Below are 26,713 nucleotides of genomic sequence, written 5' to 3'. Positions count from 1 at the left end.
CCATTCTAACACCTGGATATGTTTATTTGTGAACCATTCCATTGTAGATTTTGCTTTATGTTTTGGATCATTGTCTTGGAAGACAAATCTCCGTCCCAGTCTCAGGTCTTTTGCAGACTCCATCAGGTTTTCTTCCAGAATGGTCCTGTATTTGGCTCCATCCATCTTCCCATCAATTTTAACCATCTTCCCTGTCCCTGCTGAAGAAAAGCAGGCCCAAACCATGATGCTGCCACCACCATGTTTGACAGTGGGGGATGGTGTGTTCAGGGTGATGAGCTGTGTTGCTTTTACGCCAAACATAACGTTTTGCATTGTTGCCAAAAAGTTTGATTTTGGTTTCTTCTGACCAGAGCTCCTTCCACATGTTTGGTGTCTCCCAGGTGGCTTGTGGCAAACTTTAAACAACACTTTTTATGGATATCTTTAAGAAATGGCTTTCTTCTTGCCACTCTTCCATAAAGGCCAGATTTGTGCAGTATACGACTGATTGTTGTCCTATGGACAGAGTCTCCCACCTCAGCTGTAGATCTCTGCAGTTCATCCAGAGTGATCATGGGCCTCTTGGCTGCATCTCTGATCAGTCTTCTTGTATGAGCTGAAAGTTTAGAGGGACGGCCAGGTCTTCGTAGATTTGCAGTGGTCTGATACTCCTTCCATTTCAATATTATCGCTTGCACAGTGCTCCTTGGGATGTTTAAAGCTTGGGGAAATCTCTTTGTATCCAAATCCAGCTTTAAACTTCTCCACAACAGTATCTCGGACCTGCCTGGTGTGTTCCTTGTTCTTCATGATGCTCTCTGCGCTTTAAAAGGACCTCTGAGACTATCACAGTGCAGGTGCATTTATACGGAGACTTGATTACACACAGGTGATTTCTATTTATCATCATTAGTCATTTAGGTCAACATTGGATCATTCAGAGATCCTCACTGAACTTTTGGAGAGAGTTTGCTGCACTGAAAGTAAAGGGGCTGAATAATTTTGCACGCCCAATTTTTCAGTTTTTTTATTTGTTAACAAAGTTTGAAATATCCAATAAATTTCGTTCCACTTCATGATTGTGTCCCACTTGTTGTTGATTCTTCACAAAAAATTACAGTTTTATATCTTTATGTTTGAAGCCTGAAATGTGACAAAAGGTTGCAATGTTCAAGGGGGCCGAATACTTTCACAAGGCACTGTGTGTATGTATGTATGTATGCATGTATGTATATATGTATGTGTGTATATAATATATATAACCTTTTCTGAAATTCGAATTTCAAATAGAGTAAATTCAATTTTGAATAGAACAGAAGATAATAGAATAGAAAATAAAAGAATAGAATTTAAAAATATATATATATATATATCGAAGGAGCTTATTCTTTTCTATTGTTTATTCTTTTCTATTCTACTCAAACCTATTCTATTCAAATTTTGGAAACGGTTATATTTAAAAATTTGAATGTATCAGTTCTAGGAGCAACATCCCACATCCTTAAAATTGAACCATAAACAATTAAAAAAAGGGTTAAAGGGGATCCCCCTACCCATCAACTAGGACTTTAATGGATTTGGGATTCTCACATAAGGATGATCACATCAATAATTAATCATTTGTATAAAAATATAAATTTTATTCACATACAAAGATAAAAATGCTCAATACAAAATATACAGGAAATCATTTTTTTATTGAGCATTTTTATCTTTGTATGTGAATAAAATGTATCTTTTTATACAAATGATTAATTATTGATGTGATCATCCTTATGTGAGAATCCCAAATCCATTAAAGTCCTAGTTTATGAGTGGTTGGGGGATCCCCTTTTAAAACCCTTTTATGTAAAAAAAAAAAAAAAAAAAAAAAGGTTATATTCTATTCTATTGTTTTTTTTTTTTTTTTTTTTTTTTCTATTCTAGTCAATTCTATTGTTTTATTTTCTATCCTAATTTATTCTTTTCTATTCAAATTCAAAATTATTCTATGCAAGTTTTGGGAAATGGTTTTATTCTTTCTATTTTTTTTTTTTATTCTATTATTTTCTTTTCTATTCAAATTTGAATTTATACGATTTGAAATTCGAATTTTAGAAGGTTATATTCTGTTCTTCTTTTTTTTTTTTTTTTTTTCTTTTCTTTTCAATTATATTCTTTTATTTTGTTTTTTTTTCTGTTTAAATTTATTATATTTGAAATTCAAATTTCAGAAGATGGTTATATTCTTTCTATTTTATTCTATTTTTATTTTATTTTCTATCTCTTTGTTTTCTATTCTATTTTGTTCTATTTTACACCATTATAATCTATTCTTTTCCCTTTATGGTCTATTCTATTTAATTATTTCTGGAAATTCGAATTAGATTTGTGAACAATTAGAATTTAAATTTTGAATTTCATCTGAAGATTTTGTTTTCGTTATTTCGGATTCGTTTAAATTTTGTTATCATTGTAATGCGGAAATGCAGATACAGTTTAAATTCGGAAGGAAACGATTCACACATGTCTGGGGAATTGCCATATTGTACGGCTCTGTACCCATTAGCCCCTCCTCCTGATTTTTCTTTCCTTTTCCCCCATTATAGTTCATTCCAACATTCCATTGAATGACCAGCAGTCCATCTTCCAGCGTCCGCCCCCCGGCGTGCGGAAAATCGTCCTGGCCACCAACATCGCGGAGACTTCGGTGACTATCGATGACATTGTTCATGTTGTGGATTCTGGATTGCAGAAGGAGCAGCAGTACGACCTCCGGACGAAGGTACCCAATGTGCATACATCGGGGGGGGGGGGGGGGGGGGTTGCGATGGACCTATCTTCTGCCTCCTTTTTAGTGACTTTTCTACAAAAGCTGCTCTGGGCAGAGAACTGCCCTACAAAATCGACATTTCTCTATCGTTCATTGATGGACACAGCTCCAGATCTTCTTGACCCCTTGGTTTATACTGCCCCCTACAGGGGGTAGGACACTAGGCAGAAAAAAGTTTGACCACACCTATGGGCAGTCCCAGGTAGTATACTCCCACTTCCTGCTATAGGTGCTCAGTTTTTTCTGCCTAGTCGGGAGTAAGGACCTATTTCCCTGCTGGGATCTCTGGTCCTGGCAATTTTTCCTTTTTTAAACTGATTTTTTTCTTCTTCTTCTTATTTTTTGTTCCTGTGAGAACTACAATCAACTGCCGGACAGGGGGATGGAATGGATATCCTAGATCCCCATGGTCTTCCCAGTCTGGCCAGCGAACGCAACCCGATCTTAGCTACAAGCTAGGTTGGCCATGAGATAGCTCACTGGGCGGGGGCTGATGGGCGAGTTAAACGCCTCTGGCCCGCAGCACCCCCATTCCAAGATGGTGCGGTGGTCTGCCGGGAGTGGTGCCCACCCAGTCCCAAGGTGTTCCCCCTCTCTTCTGGTGGTTTTTCAGGGTGGACTTGCGGCCCTGTCTGGGTTGGTCGGACCCCGAGTGCCCTTCCTTCCCTCATGTGGCTCCCCCCAACTATCGGGGTCCCTCTGCGGACCACCCCCCCCCCCCCATTCACCCACGCCTAGCTCCCCCCACTTCTCCCCTCCCCAGGGCGGCCATGCCTTTTTTTCTGTTTGGGGGTGTTGAGCTGGGGAGGGAGGGTGCCGGTTGCGCAAAACACGGTTTTGGGGGGGTGGTCCTTGTGGGGGTTCCTAGCGGTGTCTCCCCCCCCCCCCCCCCCTTACTGGCCAAGTGTACCTGGGGGTCCCAGGAGCCTCTTGGGCGCTGCGTGTAGCCACCATCTTGCTGTGCATGGCTGCTGTATAATTGGCGGCCATGTTTGTGTAGTCCAGCGGCCATTTTTATGTTTTTAGTTTCCCATTGCTATCACACGGCGGCCATGTTTTTGAAGCCTATGGAGTGGTGAATCGGCAGTGGGCCTCTAGTGGCAGTTCCTGAACTTCCTCTTTCTCTTGGATGGCTGCACGGCGTGCATCCTGGCTCTCTGGCTCTGCATCTGAGGAGGGGGTGGTGAGTCCTTGTGGGTGCTAAACGGCTCCCTCTTTCTGCTATAGCGGTAATTGGTGCGCTGGGACTTGTGGTTGGGCAGAGAACTGTCCTACAAAATCTACATTTTTGATAATACTGAGTACAGAAGTTTGGGATTAACCACTGGTGATATCGGAATGATGGGTGCAGCTGCAGGAATAATTTAGATATCATTAATTTCTGCTGTCGATTCCCTGCACCGTAACAATCATAGCGGCTGTTTCGCCGCTTGATTGTTCTTACAGGGGGCAGGAGGGGACAACCCCCCCCCGATGCCCTCCGGTGCTTCTCTGACCGAGTCGGAGAATCAACTGAAATGCAGGAGTTTACCACAAAGCTGACCGAGGACCAGATGCAGCGACATAATGACGAGGTGTATGCTTGGATCTCCGCCCTCTGTAGTGATATATGGACGGTATATAGAGGTGTATGCTTGGAGCTCTGCCCTCTGTAGTGATATATGGACGGTATATAGAGGTGTATGCTTGGAGCTCCGCCCTCTGTAGTGATATATGGACGGTATATAGAGGTGTATGCTTGGAGCTCTGCCCTCTGTAGTGATATATGGACGGTATATAGAGGTGTATGCTTGGAGCTCCGCCCTCTGTAGTGATATATGGACGGTATATAGAGGTGTATGCTTGGAGCTCCGCCCTCTGTAGTTATATATGGACGGTATATAGAGGTGTATACCCGGAGCGCCACCCCCTGTAGTGATAGTTCTGATGGTTCTCTGCCCCCTGTGATGATATATATATATATATATATGTGTAGTGCTCCGCCATGTACTGAATGCAATCTCACTTCTTCAGGTTTCCTGCCTGGAGACCACCTGGGTGTCTAAATCCAACGTGATTCAGAGACGAGGACGAGCGGGGCGCTGCCAGCCTGGATTCTCCTACCATCTCTTCACCCGCCGGCAGCACCAAGAAATGGCTGACTTCCAGGTGCCGGAGATCCTGCGGACACCCCTGGAGAATCTGGTTCTTCAGGCCAAGATACACACCCCGGAGATGACGGTGAGATGGGGCGGCGTGCGGCCTGTGTTTGGTTTGTCATCGCGTCTTACTGACATTTGTCACTTATGTCCTTTTTTATTTTCAGGCAGTGGAATTCCTTTCACAGGCGTTGGAATGTCCCGACCAGCCCGCCATCAAAGACGCAGTGCGATTGCTGCAAGAGATCCGTAAGTGTCCTTTCTCCTGAACCCCTGACTTGTCTGTAATGTAGATCAGTCCTTGTCTGGAATGGCCTTGAAGAGGCGGTTAGATCCCGGGGCCCCGCGGCGTGTACTGAGGAATATTGCCCTGAAGAGGTGGTTAGATACCGGGGCCCCCCGGCGTGTACTGAGGAATATTTTGCTCTGAAGAGGTGGTTAGATCCCGGGGCCCCGCGGCGTGTACTGAGGAATATTGCCCTGAAGAGGTGGTTAGACCCCGGGGCCCCTCGGCGTGTACTGAGGAATATTGCCCTGAAGAGGTGGTTAGATCCCGGGGCCCCGCGGCGTGTACTGAGGAATATTGCCCTGAAGAGGTGGTTAGATCCCGGGGCCCCGCGGTGTGTACTGAGGAATATTGCCCTGAAGAGGTGGTTAGATCCCGGGGCCCCGCGGCGTGTACTGAGGAATATTGCCCTGAAGAGGTGGTTAGATCCCGGGGCCCCGCGGCGTGTACTGAGGAATATTGCCCTGAATGTGATGCAGAGAGGAAGCATTGAATCTGTATCCAAATAGAGGTGACATAGACGGCATCGGGGAATCGCACTCAGTGCCTGCCAGCAGTACAATCCCAGAAATATATACAGGGGAGCGCGGTTATCACCTTTTCCTCCCACCGACCATTCTGTAGGTCAAGAAAATAAGTCGTTTTTCTACCAGTTCTGGACTGGAAGGTTTTCCCCCTTAATGACCAGGCCATTTTTTTGTGATTCGGCACTGAGTTATTTTAACGGACAATTGCGCGGTCGTGCGACGCCGTGTCCAAATAAAATTGATGTCCTATTTTTTCCCCAACAAATAAGAGCTTTCTTTTGGTGGTAATTGATCACACCTGCAATTTTTGTTTTTTGCACTTCAAACAAATACAGAGCGACAATTCTGAAAAAAAAAAAAATATATATTTATATATATATATATATATATACACATTTTTTTTTTTTTTTCACTTTCTGCTATATGACATTCCCAAAAAAAATAAAAATAAAATAAAAATCAATTATTTCATCATTTTAGGCCAATTTGTATTCTGCTACATATTTCTGGCAAAAGAAAATTGCAACAAACGTATTTTGGCTTGCACAAAAGTTATGTCATTTTTATTTTTTACTTGCAATTTTTAGCATGACTGCGACATTGCAGCGGACAGATCGGATCCCTAACTGACATTTTTGACACTTTTGGGGGTGCCAGTGACATTACTACAGTAATCAGTGCTACAAATATGCACTGTCACTGTACTGACAATGGCAGGGAAGGGGTTAATATCAAAGGGTTAAGTGTGAGCCTAGTGTTCTGTGTCTGGGGGGGGGGGGGGGGGTCGGGCTTGTGAAATCAACACAGAGACCTGTGTTCCTAAATAGGAGGAACACAGGAGCTCTGCATTGATACCATAGAGAAGAACAGTTTGTTGTGTTTAGAACAGCAGACCGCCGTTCTCTCTTCACGGGAAACAATCGCAACTGCTGGCCCTGTGGCTCGGCTTCCATGCTGGCGAGTGGGCACGCGGCCCCAGGATCACTCTCGCAGACCGCTGTACAGGTACGGTGATTCGCAGGGACCTGCCGCCGTAAAACTGCGGCGGCTGGTCGGCAAGTGGTTATTGGTGAAATAGAACCTGGTATAGGGTCTTTACCCGATTAACTCAGGGAATACGGCAGTTTTCCGTATAGATGCCCGCCAGGTACGACTGCCCACCACCTTGTCCTCTTTCACTGCCTGTGCAGTGATTACACAGCACGAGCAGAGACTGCACAGGGTTACAACCCTCCTTTCTCTGCTCTGAGCTGAGCAGGGGGATTGGGACAGCAGAGAGATCGAAGCATGCAGCTCCTGCTCTTCGTTCTTTCAAACTTCAGGAGAAGCAGGGCTACAGGATTGTGGAATTCTCTACCACAAGAGGTGGTTTCTGCGGGAAGTATGGTGGCTTTCAAAAGACTCTTAGACTTACATCTCAAGGATCAGAACATTCAGGGCTATGGGAAATGATTACGGCCACACACACCTACACAGGGGGAACTGGATGGACTATTGTCTTTATTCAACCTCAACTACTATGTAACATTATATGCTCACTGATACTAGGACCGGTCTGTCGGGCCTCAGTAGCCAAGAATCGCACTGGTCGGGCAAAGTATTGCTTACTAACCATACCTACCTCACAGCCTTGTATATACATTGAGTGCCAATCATTTCCTTAGGCGAAGTGGCAGCTTTCCTGAGATTTTGTTTTTAAATGCTGACATGGCAATGCTGTATACACTAATGTAATCTATTTGATGCCAACCATACCCCTGAAGACGGAGCTGTGAAAGCTCTGAAACGCGTCGGGTGGAGGCCGTCAATCCTTTTTCACCTACTAACATTGGTGTACTATGTATATGTATTCCATGTACAACCAAGTCCATATAGCTTTGGTGTTTTTATGCTAACTTAACCATTTGACGACCGCCCACCGCAGATTCACTGCGGCAGGCAGCCGCTCCTGGGCAAACCGTACTGCGTGGCTCGCTCCGGAGACTCTAGGGGGCGAGCGACACGCTCCTGCCCCCGCTCGTCAGCTGGGGAGCCAGTGCCTGTGACAGACGGCTCCGATGGCCGCCGCCCACTCGCGATCTCCTCCCCGCTGACAGAGGAGGACAGACGGCTGATGTAAACACAGCCGTCTGTCATTCTCCCTGAAGTGATCAGAGGCTATGTGATCCTGCTATAAAGGATGGCATGTCTCTGTGATGACTTGACAAGGCACGCCCCACACAGTTGGAATCAAGCCCCTAGGGACACATTTAACCCCTTGATCACCAATACTGTTAACCCCGTCCCTGCCAGTGTCATTTTTACAGTAACAATGCATTTTTTTTGCACTGATTACTGTAGTAATGTCACTGGTAGCCCCAAAAGTGTCAAAAATGTCAGTTAGGGGTCCGATCTGTCCGCCGCAATGTCGCAGTCCCGCAAAAAAATCGCAGATCGCCGCCATTACTAGTAAAAAATAAAAAAACAACAAAAATAACGTAAATCTTTCCCGTAGTTAGTAAACGCATTAACTTTTGCTCAAACCAATCAAAATACACTTATTGTTTTTTTTTTTTTTTTTGTTTTTTTACCAAAAATATGTAGCAGAAAAATTGGCCTAAAATGTTAAATTTTGATATTTACATTTTTTTTGAGAATTTCATATAATATAAAATATTATTTTTTTCAAAATTGTCGCTCTTTTTTTGTTTATAGCGCAAAAAATAAAAATGGCAGAGGTGATCAAATACCACCAAAAGAAAGCTCTGTTTATGGGGGAAAAAAAGGACGTCAATTTTATTTGGGTACAGTGTCGGACGACCGCGCAATTGTCCATTAAATTCACGCAGTGCCAAATCACAAAATAGTTCCTGGTCATTGAGCAGCCAAATCCTCCGGGGCTAAAGTGGTTAAATAAAACAGATTTTTATTCACATTATTTAGTACTTAGTGCCTTCAAAGTCCCACCCCAAGGGGAATTTTGTTTTATGGTTCGTTCTCTGTGCCGGTCACATCCACAGAACAGAGAATGTATCGCTTCTAAATAACAAAGGGGTTACACCCAGGGACAGGGGCCAGTTGCCCCCGGACACTCTGATGCCCCATAAAAAGGCTGCACTGCTTCTACCACAGACATGCCTAAAGGATTCCTGGAGAAGAGAAGTAAAAAGTCCCCACCGCTGACCTACTGCCAGCATGGATGGTGTAAGCTGTGTCTGAGCAGAGGCCGGTTCCATACCCCACTGGAGACTCTCCTCCTCCAGCCAGCCCCAACCGAGCTGTCCCAGCTCCCCTCAACCGCCCCTGCTTGCCAGGTCGGGAAACCAGATTCGGCCAGTGAGTAAAGAGTACTTGGAGCAGAGCTTCAGCTTGCAATGGGGGTCAGGAAGAGGCCGGGAAGAGAGAGAGTGTGAGGGGGGCTGAGTTGCTGCACCATGGGCCTCTGGCATAGGTGTGCACAGCCTTTTGCATTAGGGTGTGCATCCCAAATTTATTAAAACGTGGATGGTGTCAGAGCAGTGGATGGTGTCAGTAGAGCAGTAGACTTGTCAGTAGGGCAGAGTTTGGTGTCAGTGAGTTTTTATTTGTATTATTTTATTTTTTTATTATTTTTTACAATCTTTTTTAGAAGCCCTGTTAGGGGGCTTTGGTTTAATATTATCAGGGGGAATCTGCACCACACGGGGTGATTAGGGTGTGCCCAGGCACACCCCCTGCGCACACCTATGGCCTCTGGTTTGTACTTGCCCCTGGGCTGAAAGTTGCCAGTCAGCCCTTTCCCTTTATATTACCCATTACCAACCCCCCTTCCCATAGAAACTTAAGCTTTATTGGGAGGACCAAATACATTTTAGCATTGCCCAAAAAATCAGTTATTTGAGTGAAGAAAGAGAGAAAAAGAAGCTGGAGAAAGAGAAAAGAGGTGGGGGGGGGGGGGGGTGAGTCACTGCACCATGGGCCTCTGGTTTGTCCCTGCCCCCTGGGCTGAAAGTTGGCAGTCAGCCCCTGGTTGCACCCCTTTTGTTATTTTAGGATCGGTTTCTGCTCCATGCTCTAAATTAAGAAAAATTAAAAATTTGAAAAAAGTAAAAGCTTTGTATTTGTTTAGCAACTGACACAAAATAGGTGAACATACAACCCTAAAATAATAATAAAGCAACAAAAAGTTTTCCAGCGCTTCCTGTGATAAGTATTTACATTTTATTACTGTTATTTAAAGTCCTGATCTATGAATCCGTGACTTGATTTCACAAAATCTTCGTGGTAACCCAGAATAATCCCAACAATGTGTATGATAAGACTCGCCACTCACCAGAGAGTGGAAGAGATTCAGCGTGAGATAAACATCACCCAATCTGCTTGGGAACAATTCGTCACACGCGTGCACCTCCCCCAATCTGTACACTCACCAGATGGTAAATGATAATGCACCTTGGGTCATTACTCTGAAGTGAAGAGACCTCTCTCCTTGATATACTGGTAGGCTGGTGTTCCCTGATAAGGTCAGGCACTATAGAAAAAAAGCTCACCCATGGGAGCCCAAGTGATGCTCATATAGTGTAGTAGTTTATTAAACTTAAAATCAAGTACAAAAGCTGCAGCATAAAACAAATAAGGCCAAAAACTTACATAATCAGGCACTGATCCTACCATGAGGACGCATTGGCAATGACGTCAACACGTAGGCCCCTCCCAACGCGTTTCGTGCTCTAGGAGGATCCTTGAAAACGTGCACGATACGCATCAGCTCTCAAGGATCCTCCTAGAGCACGAAACGCGTTGGGAGGGGCCTACGTGTTGACGTCATTGCCAATGCGTCCTCATGGTAGGGGCAGTTGCTGATTATGTAAGTTTTTGGCCTTATTTGTTTTATGCTGCAGCTTTTGTACTTGATTTTAAGTTTAATAAACTACTACACTACTACTACACTATATGAGCATCATTTGGGCTCCCATGGGTGAGATTTTTTTTTGCATAGTGCCTGACCTTATCGGGGACCACCAGCCTACCAGTATACCAAGGAGAGAGGTCCCTTCACTTCAGAGTAATGACCCAAGGCGCATTATCATTTACCATCTGGTGAGTGTACAGATTGGGGGAGGTGCACACGTGTGAGGAATTGTTCCCAAGCAGATTGGGTGATGTTCATCTCTTGCTGGATTTCTTCCACTCTCTGGTGAGTGCTGAGACTTCTCACACACATTGTTGTAATTATTCTGAGTTGCACCGAAGATTTTGTGAAATCAAGTCACAGATTCATATTTCTGGACTTTATTTACATTTTATGACTGTTATTTACTTATCACAGGAAGCGCTGCAAAACCTTTTCTTGCTTTATTTCTAAATTAAGAGTTGTGTAAGCTTGTGTTTGCACAACTCTTTGTTAATTTCCCCCGCAGAGAGCAAAGAAAACTTGACAGGGGCTCCAGCTCTTCTCCACTACATGTGTAATAAAGTTTTTTGTCAGAGGTTAGGAATTACCAAACTTCTTTGTTCCCTGTCTGTTACTGTTGCTGGCTCCTCTCACTTACTATCCCCATCTTCTTGGCCAGTGTCACCCTCCCCCCATCCCCCCCCCCCTGTCTCCCCTCGGCCAGTGTCGCCCTCCCCCATCTCCCCCCCTGTCTCCCCTCGGCCAGTGTCGCCCTCCCCCATCTCCCCCTCTGTCTCCCCTCGGCCAGTGTCGCCCTCCCCCATCTCCCCTCGGCCCATGTCTCTCTCCCCCCGGCCAGTGTCGTTGACCTGTCTCACCTCGCGGCCAGTGTCCCGTCTCCCTGTCGGCCAGTGTCCCGTCTCCCTGTCGGCCAGTGTCCCGTCTCCCTGTCGGCCAGTGTCCCGTCTCCCTGTCGGCCAGTGTCCCGTCTCCCTGTCGGCCAGTGTCCCGTCTCCCTGTCGGCCAGTGTCCAGTCTCCCTGTCGGCCAGTGTCCCGTCTCCCTGTCGGCCAGTGTCCCGTCTCCCTGTCGGCCAGTGTCCCGTCTCCCTGTCGGCCAGTGTCCCGTCTCCCTGTCGGCCAGTGTCCCGTCTCCCTGTCGGCCAGTGTCCCGTCTCCCTGTCGGCCAGTGTCCCGTCTCCCTGTCGGCCAGTGTCCCCGTTTTAATTGTTTTTGCAGCCAGTGTTTTAGGTTGCTGTGATGTATTACATGCAGAGCTTTCTCCTAATCCCCCTTCACCTGTATTCCAGGGGTACTGGATGACCAGGAGGAATGGACATCACTGGGCCAGCATGTGGCTAATATCCCCTCGACCAGTGTCCCCCCATCTCCCCCCCCCCTCGGCCAGTGTCCCCCCATCTCCCCCCCCCTCGGCCAGTGTCCCCCCATCTCCCCCCCCCTCGGCCAGTGTCCCCCCATCTCCCCCCCCCTCGGCCAGTGTCCCCCCATCTCCCCCCCCCTCGGCCAGTGTCCCCCCATCTCCCCCCCCCTCGGCCAGTGTCCCCCCATCTCCCCCCCTCGGCCAGTGTCCCCCCATCTCCCCCCCTCGGCCAGTGTCCCCCCATCTCCCCCCCTCGGCCAGTGTCCCCCCATCTCCCCCCCTCGGCCAGTGTCCCCCCATCTCCCCCCCTCGGCCAGTGTCCCCCCATCTCCCCCCCTCGGCCAGTGTCCCCCCATCTCCCCCCCTCGGCCAGTGTCCCCCCATCTCCCCCCCTCGGCCAGTGTCCCCCCATCTCCCCCCCTCGGCCAGTGTCCCCCCATCTCCCCCCCTCGGCCAGTGTCCCCCCATCTCCCCCCCTCGGCCAGTGTCCCCCCATCTCCCCCCCTCGGCCAGTGTCCCCCCATCTCCCCCCCTCGGCCAGTGTCCCCCCATCTCCCCCCCCCTCCGCCAGTGTCCCCCCGTCTCCCCCCCCCCTCGGTCAGTATCCCCCCCCGTCTCCCCCCCTCGGCCAGTGTTCCCCTTTCTCCCCCCCTCAGCCAGTGTCCTTGTTTAATTGTTTTTGCAGCCAGTGTTTTAGGTAGCTGTGATGTATTGCATGCAGAGCTTTCTCCTAATCCCCCTTCACCTGTATTCTAGGGGTATTGGATGACCAGGAGGAACTGACATCACTGGGCCAGCATGTAGCTAATATCTCCACCGACCCCAGCCTGGCCAAGGCGATCGTCCTATCTGCCATATTCCGCTGTCTGCATCCCCTACTGACCATTGTGGCCTGTTTGACCAGAGATCCGTTCCTGGGAGGAATTATAAACCGAGCCGAGGTCAACAAGGTGAATCATTCAATGAATTTCCTTCTCCGCCCAGATGGGGCTGTTCTGTAAAGATAAGGAAAGGAAATCCAGCACTACACAAGATCAGGACCTGCAGAGGTTGTAGAGAGGGCAGGACGTGTCCACATTCCGCTATCTGAATGAAGTAGTCACACTGAAGAAAACGAAGGGAGCCGTTCTAAACTCGGAGGGTTGAAGATGGCAAAATCCTATCATGTAATGCGCTATAGAATATGTGGGTGCTATAGAAAGAGTCACAGAGGAAAACTATTAATGGTGATATATCGTGTTTTCACAGGAAGTGTCAGTTCTCAGAATACAGACAGAGACCATGGATTACCATGTGCAGTACCACGCCACATGCTTCATGTTTGAACAAAAACAGAAATTGCTGTTTTATAGAGATATGTGGACAGTATATACAGTGAGGAAAAAAAGTATTTGATCCCCTGCTTATTTTGTACATTTGCCCACTGACAAGAAAATGATCAGTCTGTAATTTTATTGGTCGGTTTATTTTACCAGTGAGAAACAGAATAACAACAAAAGAATCCAGAAAAACACATTTCAAAAAAGTTATAAATTGATTTTCATTTTAATGAGTGAAATAAGTATTTGATCCCCGATCAATTAGCAAGATTTCTGGCTCCCAGGTGTCTTCTATACAGGTGACAAGCTGAGATTAGGACTCCTCTTAAAGGGAGTGCTCCTAATCTCAGCTTGTTACCTGTATAAAAGACACCTGTCCACAGAAGTAATCAATCAATCAGATTCCAATCTCTCCACCATGGCAAAGACCAAAGAGCTGTGTCCAAGGATGTCAGGGAGAAGATTGTAGACCTACACAAGGCTGGGATTGGCTACAAGACCATCGCCAAGCAGCTTGGTGAGAGGGTGACAACAGTTGGTGCGATTAATCCCAAATGGAAGAAACACAAAATAACTGTCAGTCTCCCTCGGTCTGGGGCTCCATGGAAGATCTCACCTCGTGGAGTTTCAATGATGATGGAGAACGGTGAGGAATCAGCCCAGAACTACACGGGAGAATCTTGTCAATGATCTCAGCTGGGACCATAGTCACCAAGAAAACAATTGGTAACACACCACGCCATGAAGGACTGAAATCCTGCAGCCCCCGCAAGGTCCCCCTGCTCAGGAAATCACATGGTACAGCCCATCTGAAGTTTGCTAATGAACATCTGAATGATTCAGAGGAGAACTGGGTGAAAGTGTTGTGGTCAGATGAGACTAAAATCGAGCCACCAAAATTGGGGGTGTTTTTCTGCTAAGGAGACAGGACAACTTCACCGCATCAAAGGTACGATGGACGGGGCCATGTACCATCAAATCTTGGGTGAGAACCTCCTTTCCTCAGCCAGGGCAATGAAAATGGGTCATGGATGGGTATTCCAGCATGACAATCCCCCAAAACACAGGACCAAGGTAACAAAGGAGTGGCTCAAGAAGAAGCACATTAAGGTCCTGGAGTGGCCTAGCCAGTGTCCAGACTTTAATCCCATAGAAAATATGTGGAGGAAGCTGAAGGTTCGAGTTACCAAATGTCAGCCTCAAAACCTTCATGACTTGGAGAAGATCTGCAGAGGAGTGGGACAAAATCCCTCCTGAGATGTGTGCAAACCTGGTGGCCAACTACAAGAAACGTCTGACCTCTGTGACTGCCAACAAGGGTTTCTCCACCAACTACTGAGTCATGTTTTGTGAAGGGTTCTAATACTTATTTCACTCATTATAATGCAAATCAATTGATAACTTTTTTGAAATGCGTTTTTCTGGAAATTTTTGTTCTGTCTCTCACTGGTAAAATAAACCGACCAATAAAATTATAGACTGATCATTCCTTTGTCAGTGGGCAAACGTACAAAATCAGCAGGGGTTCAAATACTTTTTTCCCTCACTGAAGCAGCGTGTGGAGGGTATATAGCAGTGTATACTTGGTGCTCCGCCCTCTGTAGTGATTTGTGGACGGTATATAGCAGTGTTTGCCCGGTGTTCCGCCCTCTGTAGTGATATGGGGACGGTATATAGCAGTTCCGCCCTCTGTAGTGATATGGGGACTAGATATAGCAGTGTATACCCGGTGTTCCGCCCTCTGTAGTGATTTGTGGACGGTATATAGCAGTGTTTGCCCGGTGTTCCGCCCTCTGTAGTGATATGGGGACGGTATATAGCAGTTCCGCCCTCTGTAGTGATATGGGGACTAGATATAGCAGTGTATACCCGGTGTTCCGCCCTCTGTAGTGATTTGTGGACGGTATATAGCAGTTCCGCCCTCTGTAGTGATGTGTGGACGGTATATAGCAGTGTTTGCCCGGTGTTCCGCCCTCTGTAGTGATTTGTGGACGGTATATAGCAGTGTTTGCCCGGTGTTCCGCCCTCTGTAGTGATTTGTGGACGGTATATAGCAGTGTATACCCGGTGTTCCGCCCTCTGTAGTGATATGTGGACGGTATATAGCAGTGTATACCCGGTGTTCCGCCCTCTGTAGTGATATGGGGACGGTATATAGCAGTGTATGCCCGCTGTTCCGCCGTCTGTAGTGATTTGTGGGTCGTATATAGCAGTGTATGCCCTCCATTTACTAAAGGGAGGGGCAACTTCTTGTTTTCCTGGTCATGCTGCTTGTCCAATTCATGCTATACCATTTCACAAATAGGGGTGTGCTAATGAAGGACTGCGTGGTGATCTGTGTCAGATCTAATTACTGTGTAGCTCTCATCCGCAGAGCACTAGACTAAGAGCCCAAGGGATTGTGGTATATGTAGTTTCTTCACAGGAAGTGTCAGTTCTCAGAATACAGACAGAGATCATGCATTACCATGTGAAGTACCACGCCACATGCCTCATGTTTGAACAAAAACAGAAATTGCTGCAACAGGGAAGTGAAGATTAAATCTCTCCTATAGGCTGTGTGTACAGGGTATCACATGACGCCATGAAACTACAGGATCCATACACATCATATGCAGGATAAAAACTCAAGGTGCGGGTAGGAAGGTCTATAAGGTCTTTATATATAGTGTATAGAGGGATAAAAGCTGGTACAACCTTCCTTGCAAGAGCTTATAAGCTAAATAAGATGTTTCTTAAAATTGAAGTGAGATATGAACGGTCTCTGAAGGGCTGGAACTTGGAAGGTGAATGGACAGTCTGTGATTGGTTCTTTATGTTGCAGGCGAAGGCGAGATTCAGTGGGGAGTGGTGCAGTGATCACTTGGCGTTTGTGCAGATTTTCCAGGCCTGGAAAGAGGTTCTCGGTTTGAGGAGTGATTTCTACAGAGAAGAGTTTCTAAAGGACAACGTCCTCTCCAGGTCTTCACTGCGCTTCATCCAAGGTGAGTGCTGGGTCGCAGGCTAAGAAAAGTCACCAGGCCCCGGATAATAAACCAGACTGATCCAGGTCTACACATCTTCCCCCGCTGTTCATGCCACAAAGAATTGGTGAAATGGTTCAACGATCGGTCTTCAGTTTTAATTATTATAACTGTATAAATGTTTTATATTTGCTCAATATTTAGTTATAGTCAGTAGTATGAATGATCCTTACATTGGTGGTCAGTGGGAAGAATGTCCCTTACATTGGTGGTCAGTGGGAAGAATGTCCCTTACATTGGTGGTCAGTGGGAAGAATGTCCCTTACATTGGTGGTCAGTGAGAAGAATGCTCCTTACATTGGTGGTCAGTGGGAAGAATGTCCCTTACATTGGTGATCAGTGGGAAGAATGCTCCTTACATTGGTGGTCAGTGAGAAGAATGTCCCTTGCATTGGTGGTCAGTGGGAAGAATGTCCCTTACATTGGTGGTCAGTGGGAAGAATGTTCCTTACATTGGTGGTCGATGGGAAGAATGTTCCTTAGATTGGTGGTCGATGGGAAGAATGTTCCTTAGATTGGTGGTTGATGGGAAGAATGTTCCTTAGATTGGTGGTCAGTAGGAAGAATGTCCCTTACATTGGTGGTCAGTGGGAAGAATGTCCCTTACATTGGTGATCACAGGGAAGAATGTCCCTTACATTGGAGGTCAGGGGGAAGAATGTTCCTTACATTGGAGGTCAGAGGAAAGAATGTCCCTTACATTGGTGGTCACAGGGAAGAATGTCCCTTACATTGGAGGTCAGGGGGAAGAATGTCCCTTACATTGGAGGTCAGGGGGAAGAATGTTCCTTACATTGGAGGTCAGAGGGAAGAATGTCCCTTACATTGGTGGTCACAGGGAAGAATGTCCCTTACATTGGAGGTCAGGGGGAAGAATGTTCCTTACATTGGTGGTCAGTGGGAAGAATGTTCCTTACATTGGTGGTCACAGGGATGAATGCTCCTTACATTGGTGGTCACAGGGAAGAATACCCCCCTTTTTTATAGAAGAAAATCATTGGTCTCAGTGATTACTCACCTGAGAGGCAGAATTTGCACACTGCATACGGAACCCCTTGCCACCTCTAGAGGAACCCTTGTTGAGAGGCTGCCATAGACTGCCAATATTTAGGTATAGTTTCTTAGTCTGACTTTTTTAATAGTCCCAAATCAACTGAAGTCTACCTGTTGTTGCTTCCCTGTTAACTGTCTGATGTTTAAATGGAACATGTGGTGCTTCTAGAAGCTGTGAGACCTCGTGTGAGGTTAGGCAGTTGACAGTTGGGGCTGTAAGTCTCCAAGGGGACTCTGACTCTCAAGCTTTTGAGTTGTCCTCAAAAGTCGATAAAGGTTAATAATGTTCGTAGCACTGTAAGGCCGGATGTTGTAGCATATACAATGTGCACACAATTTGTTGGTTTATTTCAAATTTCTGTTTTTGGTTCCCCTCCCCCTCCCCCCCAGGTCTTGTCTCGCAGTTCTCCTCCAATGCTCATGATGCCCACCTCGTGTCCAATCCAAGTGAATGTGTGAACAACGGTGCTCTATGCAACCAGTTTAGCAATGATCCTGAACTGGTGAAAGGGGTGTTGCTGGCCGGCTTGTACCCCAATCTTATCCAGGTAACAGCTGGGGAAGTTGAAGATGTGGTGGGATTGGCTGTTTTACAAGGAGTGACATGGTGCCCTCTCCTCTTAGGTCAGGCGTGGGCAGGTCATCCGCGGAAAGTTTCGGCCTAACAGCCTCTCGTACAAGACGAAGGGCGGACCGGTACTCCTCCACAAAAGCACTGTTAATAGGTGAGTTTGGGGGATGGAAAAAGGAAGTTGATGTCCATCGGATGGAAAATGTGCACTCGTTGCTGATTGGTTGGAACATTGTTCTCTTTGCTGATTGGTGGGAGCATTTCCCCAAGCCAGCCTGGTGCTTACTAACGTGTGTGGAGGGAGGTGACTGAGTGACTGAGTGACACAGGGACAGATCGCAGGTTCAGCTATGCTGAACCCTGCAATCTGTCACTTAGAGATCCGCCCGCTTTGTTTACACAAGCGGGCGGATCTCCAAACTCGATTCCCCGACGATCGGGGAAGAGCAGCGGCGATCGCGGCTGCTCCTCCCTTGGCCCGACTCCCGCTGTGACTGAATACAGCGGGAGCGAGCCTCCGGTGGCGCGCTTGGTTGACCATGCCTCCAAAAGTTCTCGGGTATCCACACCAGCTATAGCCATTATGATGGGGATCCCGCCATCTCTACTGGATTACCAGACAACATCTCACCACCCTTGTTGGTTTACCCACAAGATCCCACTTTGGAATTTTATGGATACCCACAAGGACCCAAAGTGGGGGGGGAACAGAGCCAGAAATAATGGGAGATTAATACTGCTACAGTCTCCATGAAGTATATATTTATGCCCAGGGCAAGACTCGGAACTTGAGACTCCACATTTTCCTCAATTATCACTTTTGGCTAAGCTGGTCTTTTAAGACTCCATCATGAGTAAGCTTGGCTAGGACTCTAGGGTTTAGAGCAGGAGTTTCCAAACAAAGGCCCAGTTTACTGTCCTTCGTACTTTAGGAGGGGCAGACTGTGGCCAGTGGGAAAGGCTTGGTGGTCAGTAGGAGTAGCATAATTACATGGCACCTCTGGACAATAAGAGGAGGAATAGTGTCCCATTGTTGGTGTCAGTGGGAGGAATAGTGCCCCATGGTTGGTGTCAGTGGGAGGAATAGTGCCCCATGGTTGGTGTCAGTGGGAGGAATAGTGCCCCATGGTTGGTGTCAGTGGGAGGAATAGTGCCCCATGGTTGGTGTCAGTGGGAGGAATAGTGCCCCATGGTTGGTGTCAGTGGGAGGAATAGTGCCCCATGGTTGGTGTCAGTGGGAGGAATAGTGCCCCATGGTTGGTGTCAGTGGGAGGAATAGTGCCCCATGGTTGGTGTCAGTGGGAGGAATAGTGCCCCATGGTTGGTGTCGGTGGGAGGAATAGTGCCCCATGGTTGGTGTCGGTGGGAGGAATAGTGCCCCATGGTTGGTGTCGGTGGGAGGAATAGTGCCCCATGGTTGGTGTCAGTGGGAGGAATAGTGCCCCATGGTTGGTGTCAGTGGGAGGAATAGTGCCCCATCATTGGTGTCAGTGGGAGGAATAGTGTCCCATCGTTGGTGTCAGGGGGAGGAATAGTGTCCCATCATTGGTGTCAGTGGGAGGAATAGTGCCCCATGGTTGGTGTCAGTGGGAGGAATGGTGCCTCGCATCAGTGGAAGGAACCGTTCCCCAAGGGCCAGATCAAGGCAAGCAAAGGACTGCATCCTGCCCACGAGCCACAGTTTGGAGACCACTGGTTTGGAGATATGTTTTGTGAAGAGATGACCCTGTTGTGACACGTTTCTTCCATTTGGCAGGGAACAGCTGCATTTCAGCTCTCCGTGGCTCACCTATTTCCAGGCAGTGAAATCTACGGGCACAGTGTTTGTGCGGGACAGCTCCATGGTGCACCCACTGGCGGTTCTCCTAATGACAGACAGCTCCATAACCTGTCAAGGTAAGTGCGCCAATCTGCTCACCAGTGTTTATAGTGGGAACTCCTAATCTGTCCATGCTTTCCTAAATCATTTCTAGACTCAGATTAAGCAGAGCCTGTCAAATGTAAAGCAGTATAGGAGGCCAGAAACACCTCTCCACCAATCAAAGATATGCAGGCTTTGATCTCCTATAGCTTGGAGGCGTGGCATGTCCTAATCCCTACACTGGAGCTGGAGGGAGACTTTGCTCCCCCCATTAGGGATCCCAGTTGAGACAACAGAAGAGACTCCACATGGAATATATTTGGAATGCTGCTACTTCAGGGCTTTACGAACCCCAGGCCGCCATGGCGACCAGAAGTTTTGACCTGGCACCAGGGCTGCCGTCCGAATGCTCCCCACACTCCGCTTGCAACCACCCAGCAGGGGGCATTGTGCATATGACGGGAGGAAAGGGACTGCCCTCCACTTCCATGCTGATACTGGCTTCGCCAGGACACAATAAGCCACAAGGGCCAAAAGGGGAGAGAACTGGACTTTGAACAATGACAAAGCAAGATGTACAATTCTATAGAAAAATATTTTTATGAAAATGTTATCGTTGACAGACTATGTTAAAATAACCCCAATGGACAGGGATAGATTGAAACACATAAACCCATGTAAAATGCCACAACATGGACTTAACAATGTAAATAATTGACAAGTTACAATCCCAGTGGTTGGTGTTTAAGGCCCCAACGCGTTTCAACTTGTACAGTCTTCCTCAGGGGGATACTGGACATTGAAGTCACATTGTTTTTTTTTTTTTCCTGTGTGTGAAAACCAGTATTTAACCACTTTGGCTCCGGAAGGTTTCCCCCCTTAATGACCAGGCCGTTTTTTGCGATTCGGCACTGCGTTACTTTAACCACTTGCCGACCGCCCACAGTATATTTACTGCGGCAGTCAGCCTCTCCTGGGAAAACCAACGTACGCCCAGGAGCCTGTAGGGGGCGGGCTCGCACCGCCGGAGGCGCGCCCCCGCTCGTTCACGGCGGTCCCCGTGCGAGTGACCGGCGGCTTCCATGTCTGCCGGCCACTCGCGATCTCCCGCTGGAGAGGGAGAAAGGCAGGCGGCTGATGTAAACAAAGCCGCCTGTCATTCTCCCTGGTGTAACTGCAGAGACTATACGATCCTGCTATGTAGGATCGTATGTCTCTGTGGTTACATCACAAGTCACGCCCCCTGACCGTTAGAAACACGCCCCTAAGGATACATTTAACCCACTGATCACCAATAAAGTTAACCCCTTCCCTGCCAGTGTCATTTTTACAGTAACAGTGCATATTTATAGCCCTGATTATTGTAGTAATGTCACTGGTACCCCCAAAAATGTCAGTCAAGGTTCCGATCTGTCCGCCGCAATGTCGCAGTCCCGCAAAAAAAATTGCAGATCGCCACCATTACTAGTTAAAAAAAAAAAAACATAAAAATTACATAAATCTTTCCCTTGGTAAACGCAATAAGTTTTTTGTGCAAACCAATCAAAATACCAATCAAAATACGCTTATTGCGATATTTTTGTTAAAAAAAAAAAAATGTAGCAGAAAACAAATTGGCCTAAAATGTTAAAAAATTACATTTTTTGGGGGGGGGAATTTCATATAAAAAAATGTGAAGAATATTGTTATTTTTTCAAAATTGACGTTCCTTTTTTTGTTTATAGCGCAAAAAATAAAAATCGCACAGGTAATCAAATACCACCAAAAGAAAGCTCTGTTTGTGGGAAAAAAAGGACGTCAATTTAATTTGGGTACAGCGTCGCACGACCGCGCAATTGTCTGTTAAAAAGTCACGCAGTGCCGAATTGCAAAATAGGCCCTGGTCTTTGAGCAGCCAAATCCTCCGGGGCTTAAGTGGTTAACAATTGCGCGGTCGTGCGACGATGTACCCAAAGTTAATTGATGTCCTTTTTTTCCCCACAAACAGAGCTTTCTTTTGGTGGTATTTGATCACCTGTGCGATTTTTAGATTTTGCACTACAACCAAAAAAAGTGCGACAATTTTGAAAAAAAAAACACTATTTCTGCTATAAAACATTCCCAGTAAAAAAAAAAGTAAAAATCCAATTTCTCTGAGTCCTCCGACAGTCGCTGCCTCCTCTAAGTCATCACTGTTGGGTATTGACTTCCGCTCCGCCGGAGTAGCTAGGCATAAAGACTTAGTCAAAAGAACAAAGGCGTTTGCATATACACACCCACGGGGGCTGTCCCATCTGGTCAATACCCCCCTGCAGTGACCACTCCCAACCCAGTTTCTTTCTTTCTAGCGTCAGGAGTAGTTAGGATTCCCTGTGCTGAGGAAAAAAAAAAAATCCCAAAAAGCGTATATTGGTTTGCGCCAAAGTTATCGCGTTTACAAACTACGGGATAGATTTTTGGGCTTTTTAATTTTTTTTTTTTTGTTTTTTATAGTAATGCCGGCGAGCAGCAATTTTTAGGGGGACTGCGACATTGTGGTGGCCAATCTGACACTTATTGGGGACCAGTGACACCAATACAGTGATCAGTGCTAAATAATATGCACTGTTACTGTATAAATGACACTGGCAGGGAATGGGTTAATACTGAGGGTGATCAAGGGGTTACGTGTGAGCCTAATTGTGCTTACTAACTGTGGGGGGAGGGGCTCTGTGACAGGCACACAAAGATCGGGTTTTTATTAAACTTTTTAAAGGTGTCCACGGGTAATGCAGTAGGTGTTTGCTCCTCCTTTTTCTCTTTCATGTTTGGAGTTCCCTGCCTGAGGAGAGCGGCACGCCTGTCATCCCCATCGGAGTGAGCACTTGGGGGATTCGGTTGTCTGGAATATTACACAGAGATCGGGGTTTCAGCTTGGCTGAGACACACAATCTCACTGTGCCTGTCTGACAGGAGAGCCGCCTGCTTTGTTTACATAGGCTGGCGCTCTCCTGTCAGTTTTCCTGAAGGTCGCGGGAGGGAGGCGGCGATCATTCCCGTTCCTACCGCGGTCTGGCTCCTGCTGTGTCTAATCACAGCGGGAGCGCGGCGCCCTGCCGGGACCGCGTGCACATAATCACGTAGATCTATGTGATTATGCGCAGCCGAGCCGCCCTGCCGCAAAAAAGTTGCGTGGGGCGGTTAAAGCAGGACGGCCTTTTTTAACACACGAGTGTAGTTTTTGTGTCTCTTGTGGGGACGCCAGGCTTTCCCAGGATAAGGAGCACCCTTGCCGGTATAGCTGGTGATCATACACAGGCATGATAAGCACCACCCCTATGGCTGCAGACATGGAGCATGCTGGTCTTCACACAAAGAAAAAAAACAATGCGACTTCAATGTCCAGTATCTCTCTGAGGAAATCTGTACAAGTCGAAACGCGTCGGTACATTGGACATCAATCACTGGGATTTCACCCTGTCATGTATTTATATTAAGTCCATGTTGTGGCATGATACATGGGTTTATGTGTTTCAATCTATCCCAGTCCATTGGGGTTATTTTAACCACTTTAGCCCCGGAAGATTTTGCTGCTCAATGACCAGGCCACTTTTTTCAACTTGGCACTGCGCAACTTTAACTGACAATTGAGCGGTCATGCAACGCCGTACCCAAACGAAATTTACGTCCTTTTTTTCCCACAAACAGAGCTTTCTTTTTGTGGTATTTGATCACCTCTGCGCTTTTTATTTTTTGCGATATTAATAAAAAAAGAGCGAAAATTTTGCGAAAAATTTACATTTTCTACTTTGACTGTTAAAAAAAATATCCATATATATTCAATTTTTGTCATATATTTAGGCCAAAATGTATTTAGCTACATGTCTTTGACAAAAAAATCCTCAATGAGCGTATTTTTAACCACTTTAAGACCGGAAGATTTTACCCCATTCCTGACCAGTCCATATTTTACGATTCAGCACTGCGTTACTTTAACGGTCAATTACGTGGTTGTGCAACGCTGTACCCAAATTAAATTTACGTCCTTTTGTTTTTTCCCCCCCCCACAAATAGAGCTTTCTTTTGGTGGTATTTGATCACCTGTGCGATTTTTAATTTTTGAAAAAAAGAGCGACATTTAAAAAAAAAAAAAAAAATATATATATATATATATATATATATATATATATATATATATATATATATATATATATATATATATATATATATTTCACATTCTGATATATAACATTCCCAAAAAAAAATTTAAAAATCTACATTTTTTTAACATTTTAGGCTAATTTGTTTTCTGCTACATATTTTTGGTAAAAAATCGCAATAAGCGTATTTTGATTGGTTTGCGTCAGTTATCGCGTTTACTAACTACGGGAATTTTTATAGATTTTTTTTTTTTTACTAGTAATGGTGGCGATCTGCGCTTTTTTGCGGGACTGCGACATTGCGGCGGACAGATTGGACCCCTAACTGACATTTTTGACACTTTTGGGGGGACCAGTGACATTACTACAGTAATCAGTGCTAAAAATATGCACTGTCACTGTACTAATGACACTGGCAGGGAAGGGGTTAACACTGTTGGTGATCAAGGGGTTAAATGTATGCCTCATGCTGTGTGGGGGGAGGGGGTTCTGCGACACAGACACAGATTGCAGGATCAGCTATGCTGAATCCTGTGACCTGTCACAGAGAAGATCCGCCTGCTTTGTTTACACAAGCAGGTGGATCCTCTCACACTTTTCCCCGACGATCGGGGAAGAGAGATGCCAATCGCCGCCTCTCCTCCTCCGGCCCAACACCCGCTGTGTCTAAACACAGCCGGAGCGCCGCCAAGATTGCTAGGACTCCAGTGACATAGGTATACATCGCTGGACCCAGGGCTGCCACAGTAGCAGCACAGTGAGCGGTCCTAAAGTGGTTAACATGGTCTGTCAACAATAAAATGTTCATATTTTTAAAACCGATTTTTCTATATAATTGTATATATTGCTTTGGCATTGTTCAAAGTCCCATTCTCTCCCCTTTTGGGTTATTGTGTACTGGGGAAGCCAGTATCCGCATGGAAGTGGAGGCCAGTCCCTTTCCCCTGTCATATGCACAGCGCCCCCTGCTGGCTGGTCAGTTTATACACACTGGGCACCATGTAGGTCAGGGGTGTCCAAACTTTGGCCCTTCAGCTGTTCAGGAACTACAATTCCAATGAGGCATTGTAAATCTCTGACATTCACAGACATAACTAGGCATGATGGGAATTGTAGTTCCTGAACAGATGGAGGGCTGTAGTTTGGACATAGCTGATGTAGGTCATGCTGGTATGGAAGGGGCACAAAGTTTTATACATCAAATCTTTTCTGTATAAATGGTTGAGTCGGGATCCTCTGTGTGTCTTCCAGATTACGGGCAGCAGATGGTGGTCTACCTGTCAGATTCGGATCTTTTGAAGCTGGAAAGCGACTCGCGGACAATACAGCTACTCGGCGCTCTACGGCAGGCTCTGCGCAATATGGTGGAGAGGAACCTGAGTGACCGGCTTTCCCTTCTACCCGCTGATGAAGAGCACCAATACACGCAGCTACTGTCCATACTGGTGGATCTCCTGAACAGCACGGCCCATTGTTTCAGAGACCCTTCAGAGGCAGAGCAATGATGACGCCGGGAGTTGTCGTCCTCACATTAGACAGACTTTATTTTGCTTTTCGGTTGCAGAAAAAGAAACCTAAATGGCTCTGCGTTGTATGCAGGGAGTTGGGTGGGGGACTCGTCTGTCACAGAATGTGACATTGTGTCCCTAATTACAGTGAGGTTGTTTAGGTCCAGTTTCACGTTCAGTTCTTAATATATTCTGTTGGCATTTCTAAGGAATTGTTGCGTTTCGAGTTCTTAAAAATTCAGAAAATTTCTTTATTTAAATTTGTGTTTTCAATGTATAAAATTTTGTATTCACTGCAAGAGTTCTGTCTTGTCTCATTTTATCGAAGACAATATCTGGATCTTTTTTTTTTTTTCCCCGGAAAAACTTTTTGTTCTCCTTGTCCTTTGTAATTTTACTTTTTAAACCAGAAGATTTTCCCCCCTTAATTCGTGTAAAAAAAAAAAAAAAAAAAAAGTGCGCTATTATTTTTTTTTTTTATTTATTTTCCCAATATTCAGGAATATTAAGTGCGTGCAGCAATCTATTTTAAAAGCCAGCGCATCCTCAACTTCTTCTTTTTTTTTTTTTTTTTTCCCCCCCTTAATAACCAGGCCGTTTTTTTTGCGATTTGGTACTGCGTTACTTTAACTGACAATTGCGCGGTCATGCGACGCTGTACCCAAATACAATTGATGTCCTTTTCCCCCCACAAATAGAGCTTTCTTTTGGTGGTATTTGATCACCTGTGCAATTTTTTAATTTTTTTTTTTTAGGTTTTTAATTTTTGCGCTAAAAAAAAAAAAAAACAATTCTGAAGAAAAAAAAATATTTTCTCTATCGTTCGACAGACGCAGCCTTATATTCATTACTAGTAGGGTTATGCTCCTCCCATCAGGAATGGGCACTAGGCAGGCAAAAAGCTTAACCACACCTATGGGGGCTGTCCCTGCAGGCATAACCCCCCCCCCCCCCCCACACACAAAGGATCAGAGCCTGGAGGAACAGACAGCTTGTCTCTGTTAAAGCTTCAAGGATGTATTGAATATACCAGGGATTCCCAAACGACGGCCCTCCAGCTGTTGCAGAACTACACATCCCATGAGGCATTGTTAAACTCTGACATTCACATACATGACTAAGCATGATGGGAATTGTAGTTCCTGAACACCTGGAGGACCGTAGTTTGGGAATCCCTGGAATATACTAAACTATGGGTACTCTTTCCATGTATTTGAGGAACTACCCTTCAGAGTGAAAGTGCGGGGAGAGGAGCCGCTCGCGTACTGGACCACTGCACAAGGG

General features: G+C 46.2%; 1 protein-coding gene across 1 annotated transcript in view; it reads left to right on the top strand.

The window, feature by feature from the left end:
• Nucleotides 1-25,486, top strand: part of DHX30 (DExH-box helicase 30) — a 66,946-nt gene extending 41,460 nt beyond the window's left edge. Inside the window, exons 11-19 of the mRNA XM_082259547.1 lie at nt 2,571-2,746; nt 4,808-5,014; nt 5,100-5,181; nt 12,733-12,926; nt 16,120-16,279; nt 17,762-17,919; nt 17,996-18,096; nt 19,699-19,838; nt 25,173-25,486. Coding sequence (XP_082115673.1) covers nt 2,571-2,746; nt 4,808-5,014; nt 5,100-5,181; nt 12,733-12,926; nt 16,120-16,279; nt 17,762-17,919; nt 17,996-18,096; nt 19,699-19,838; nt 25,173-25,426 — 1,472 coding nt within the window. The 3' untranslated portion in view covers nt 25,427-25,486. The remainder of the gene's footprint in view (nt 1-2,570; nt 2,747-4,807; nt 5,015-5,099; nt 5,182-12,732; nt 12,927-16,119; nt 16,280-17,761; nt 17,920-17,995; nt 18,097-19,698; nt 19,839-25,172) is intronic.
• The last annotated feature ends 1,227 nt before the right edge of the window (nt 25,487-26,713 follow it).

The sequence above is a fragment of the Pelophylax lessonae genome, assembly GCF_965119305.1.
Source record: "Pelophylax lessonae genome assembly, chromosome: 5".
NCBI lineage: Eukaryota > Metazoa > Chordata > Amphibia > Anura > Ranidae > Pelophylax > Pelophylax lessonae.
This window is presented reverse-complemented; position numbering and strand designations above follow the sequence as displayed.